General features: G+C 45.7%; 1 protein-coding gene across 1 annotated transcript in view; it reads left to right on the plus strand.

Annotated features, from left to right (window-relative positions):
* Positions 1-4533, plus strand: part of LOC109542028 (alpha-2-macroglobulin-like protein 1) — a 10143-nt gene that overhangs the window by 3994 nt on the left and 1616 nt on the right. Inside the window, exons 7-14 of the mRNA XM_048662158.1 lie at positions 103-223; positions 1051-1201; positions 1253-1485; positions 1542-1809; positions 1865-2022; positions 3053-3265; positions 3326-3563; positions 3616-3897. Coding sequence (XP_048518115.1) covers positions 103-223; positions 1051-1201; positions 1253-1485; positions 1542-1809; positions 1865-2022; positions 3053-3265; positions 3326-3563; positions 3616-3897 — 1664 coding nt within the window. The remainder of the gene's footprint in view (positions 1-102; positions 224-1050; positions 1202-1252; positions 1486-1541; positions 1810-1864; positions 2023-3052; positions 3266-3325; positions 3564-3615; positions 3898-4533) is intronic.

Consider the following 4533-nt stretch of genomic DNA (forward strand, 5'->3'; position numbering starts at 1 on the left):
GGCGTGTCTAAAAGCGAATTACGAACTAGATACAAATATACAAAACACATCTTAACCAACAGACAATAAGCGGTATATGTTTATTTATACAAAATACTTTAGCAAAGTGTATGTAAGCCAGCAATTCGAGCCGGATCAAATCAAATACAACTTATTTATACAGGGGCAAAGTGAAAGTAATCGGTTGCAACTGTTGGTGATTTTTGAGAACATCAGGTCCAAAGTAGCAAACTTTTTTCCAGCTAATCAAAAGTACGGTATGTTTTTTGTAATTAACGTTTCTTGCCTGATCAAGGTGATTAAAAAACGTGTCTAGGAACCATTGAAGTATTAGCGAAGTGAAGTGGTTTGAAATTTTATGAAAAAGTGAATTTCACCACTAAGAAAACTTGTTCCAACAGCGTCCTTTAAGGACGCATTGTTTTGGATAATTAAGAATCTTGTCCTGCCCTCTGCCTAACTGCTGCATAGCATGCAACTCCTAATAGCGGCGAAATGAGATTTCAAGTTAAAATACCTTATCTTAGCATGCTCTATTCTACAAACAAAACTACTCAAGACTCCTAAGGGAGATTTCCAAAGGCGACAGTCTAGTTTCGATTCAGCCGTAACAACGTGAGTGAGGAAATTCGAGTAGTTTTGGCCCAGAAAGCGAAATTTGAATATCAGACACTTAATAGCAAGATTATGCCAAAATTTCATGTTTTCCGTCCCCTTTTTGTTCATATCTCGGAGGCAAAATGGGCAAGAACGCTCATTTGTACATCATTCTAGAGAGAAATAAATGGCCTTTTCAGAAAGTGAACCAAGGATGGGGAAATGTTGGCAGTTTTCTCAAAAAATGCTTGAATTCAAGAAGTTTTAGATTTGCGCGGTTTTTTTTGAGTCGCAAAACCCACTTGAACACACCGCTGCTTTTTTCAAAGTTTCTCAAGAACCATTCGAGCCAGAGAAGTCGTTTTGGCATCGTTGGATAGAGAATTGAATGGGGGGGAGTCATTACCCCCCTGACCCTGATATTCTTGATAACTCCCAGAGGATTTTATCTAGAATCTCCACCAGCTCCTGACAATCCCTACAGGATGTGGGGAGCAGATCATGGCATCCATGGCCCCAAACCTGTACGTGCTGCGCTACCTCAACGCCACTGGCAGCCTCCCTGCGGGCCTCAAACAGAAGATTCTGCGCAACCTCAAACTGGGTAAGCCGTCCATCTGCGGGGCAACATCACGCCACATCCGTTGTCCTCCAGGGTACCAGAGAATCCTCAACTACGCCCATACAGACGGCTCGTTCTCGGCATTCGGCTACTTCGATCCTTCCGGCTCGATGTTTCTCACCACCTTCGTGGTTCGGGTGCTGCAAGAGGCGAAAAGCCTCATCTATGTGGACGCTGCAGTTCTGGATCGCGCCGTCCGCTGGATCTTCCAGCACCAGCTGGAGAACGGCTGTTTCGACACGATGCACCACGTGTTTCAGGATATGGTGAGTGAGGGAGTGTTTCGGCTGTTTCAGCCCCGCTTATCCATGGGGGAGCTTAGGGGGGCACCAACATGGAGAACAGCACTGCCGGCCTCACCGCCTACGTAATTCTCAGCCTGTTTGATGCCAAAGTCGATGTGCCAGACGCTGTGCAAGTGAATGCAAAATACTGCATCCGCAGCCAGAACGATCCGGATCGGTACTCCATGGTGATTAGCAGCTATGCGCTCTTTAAGGTGCAATGGATCAGTGAGGCCTCTCGGTTTCTGGAAAAGGCCATTGAGGTGGCTCGGAAGGAGAACGAGTTCATGTGGTGGAGCACGCGAGGTGTTTTACGCCACTTTTCGGTCAGAGCAGGATTTTCACTGCAGTGTTTTTGCAGAATCTGACGATTCCTCTGCTTCGGACATTGAGGTGAGCAGCTACGCTCTGTTGGCGTGCTTGGAGCAAAAGAGTGCTACGCACATGGCCTACGCCCATTCCATCGTGCAGTGGCTGATCTCCAAAATGGGGCCCCTGGGGGGCTTCAAATCCACCCAAGTAATTCTAGGAAGTCGATAAGTTCTATATTGTTGAGGCGGATTCATTTTTTTACAAACTTCTTTTTGGGTGTTTCGCCTCAAAAATTTTTGTCTCTAAAAAAGACAGAATTTCCTCACGTCTTCTATTACAGATTGATAAATAGTGCTCCTATTTCGCAATAAGAACGAATTATTTATCAAGAACTATCACCTAGAGAGTACTCTGCGACACACTTCGGCTCAAGCTGTAAGAGAAAATTCCAATTAGTAGAGAAATTAATTAGAAAAATTTTTGAGGCTAAATACACAAAAAGAAGTTTGTAAAAAAAGAATAACAATAATTTACACTAAAACTGTTCCTAATCGGCAATTCCTCTGAAATAGCTAGTTGCACCGATTGTCAATTCAGAACGTAGCTCGCGTCGGATCTCTCACTCGCACCCATGCGAGCCTATGAGCGATGCACCATGGCAGTGCCTGGCTGCGTTCGAAGTTGATACCCCCGTCGCTTAAAATATCAGAACTTTTTCTGATTTTTCAAAAGGGCCTCTGAGCCGGGGAAACTCGCAACTTCATGTTGTGCTTGCTTTCATTCGACTTTGCAAAAATCATTCCATCATTATTAATTGGCTTTGCGCCGCCAACCAAAGAAACTTCCCGCTGTATGTTTTTGCCAGAAAACCCCCAAAAGCAAAGCTTACTTTATTGTTAGTACACAGTAAAAATGGTGTCCACAAAGTGGATAATTCACATCGGCTGAAGGCTAAACGCAAAATTCCGTGTGGATTGAGGGTAAAGTTGCRGTGCTCCGCAACGATGGCACAAAGCGATCCTCTGCAGAATAATGCGCGWCCCTCTTCAGGGTTAATTGACCTGGGGGGAGTGATATGTTGGGATGTGGGGGGCGCGACTGGAATATAATATGGGGKTAATGTGGRATAATAATCGAGGTAACGTATAMSKGGCGAATACCCAAAAAGAAGTTTGTAAAAAAATAATTCTGGGAAKTTTCGCCTAAAGTGGCCCAAAATCACGCGGTTCTGCTTCAGGACACTATCGTGGCCCTGGACGGCCTGACCAAATACGCGCAGCAAACCCGCACTGATTCCCTGGACCTGCACGTTCACGTCACCGCCTTGAATAAATCCCGCGGGTTTAAAATTGCTGATCAGGATCGCCTCACATCCAGACAACTTCCTCTGCACCCCCTCGAAGGGCGCGTGGGCCTCAGCTTGACCGGAACTGGATGCGCTCTGGCACAGGTTCAAACCCCCTTTTTTCCGCCTTCAACCTGAACCATCAACTAACCGCAGGAATTTCAGCTAACCAGCTCCTACTTCAGCAGCAGCGTATCAGAGAGCGAAGCCTTCAGGCTGGAAGTGGAAGTGGGCGCAGTTTCCACCATCGACCAGTGCTCCATCAGGAGCATTTCTCCATGCTTATCCTACCAAGGCCCGGGCCAGCTCTCCAACATGGCAGTAATGGAGCTCGCTCTCCCGTCCGGCTTCCAGGCCGACAGGCCCTCTTTATACGAACTAGTCGACGGCGGCACAGCAGCTAGTAAGTGCACAGCAGGAAAACAAGCTGACCAGCCCCAAACGGGGGCCTGAAGATATCAAAATGTTTGAGGAAAAAGACGACCAGATCAACATCTACTTCACCAGCCTGGGCAGAAGCTCGGTGTGCTTCACGATCAACATCAGCGAAAATCTGCCAGTGGAGAACCGCAAGGGGAGTCTGGTGAAACTGTATGACTACTATCGGCCCGAGCAGAACGTCCTGCGGTTCTACAGTCTAGTGAACAACTGCAGCAGGAGCGGCTTGGAGCAGGACAGGGAGAGGGGGAGGCCTAAAAGGAGCAGCCATTTGGACGGGGAGTTGGAGGCGCCCCACTGTAGGTAGTCGGCCTGGGTAATACTGTGTGTTAAGGCACTTGTGTGTTCATGTTTTTGCATTTTCCAGAACACTTAACATAGGTTATAAAGCTGCACGAACGAAAGTGCTCAAAATACTTGTCTACGGAGTACTGATTTCAGTGTGAAAATTTTAATTTTCTCAAAAAATCGACCGTGTTTGGGTCGATAATAGCAAATAAATGGTCGATTAAAGATCGTGAACGCTCACAAAACGCCTAAAATGTGCCGAAAATGTCGATTATTTCGGATCTGAAACTTCTAGCATGGTTTTCAATGAGTTCGACGCATTCTTCGCGTCCGTGCGCTGAACGTGATGTAAATTTGAAGACGTTTAGAGAAAATTTTAATTTTTTCAAAAAATCGACCCCCACCCTTTGAAAAATTTACGCCAAAAATCAAAACTTTACATGCGTGTTTTTTGAGCCCAATCGATTCTTTTCGACGCAAAAAGGTCACAAACATGCATTTATATAGTGTTTGGGTCAATAATAAGGAAGAAATCGTCGGTTAAAGATCGTGAACGCTCACAAAACGCTTAAAATGTGCCGAAAATGTCTATTATTTCGGATCTGCAACTTCTAGCATGTTTTTCAATGAGTTTGACGCATTCTTCG

This window comes from Dendroctonus ponderosae, unplaced genomic scaffold (assembly GCF_020466585.1).
Source record: "Dendroctonus ponderosae isolate FM_Combo_2020 unplaced genomic scaffold, Dpon_F_20191213v2 Dpon_F_20191213_10, whole genome shotgun sequence".
Classification (NCBI taxonomy): Eukaryota; Metazoa; Arthropoda; class Insecta; order Coleoptera; family Curculionidae; genus Dendroctonus; species Dendroctonus ponderosae.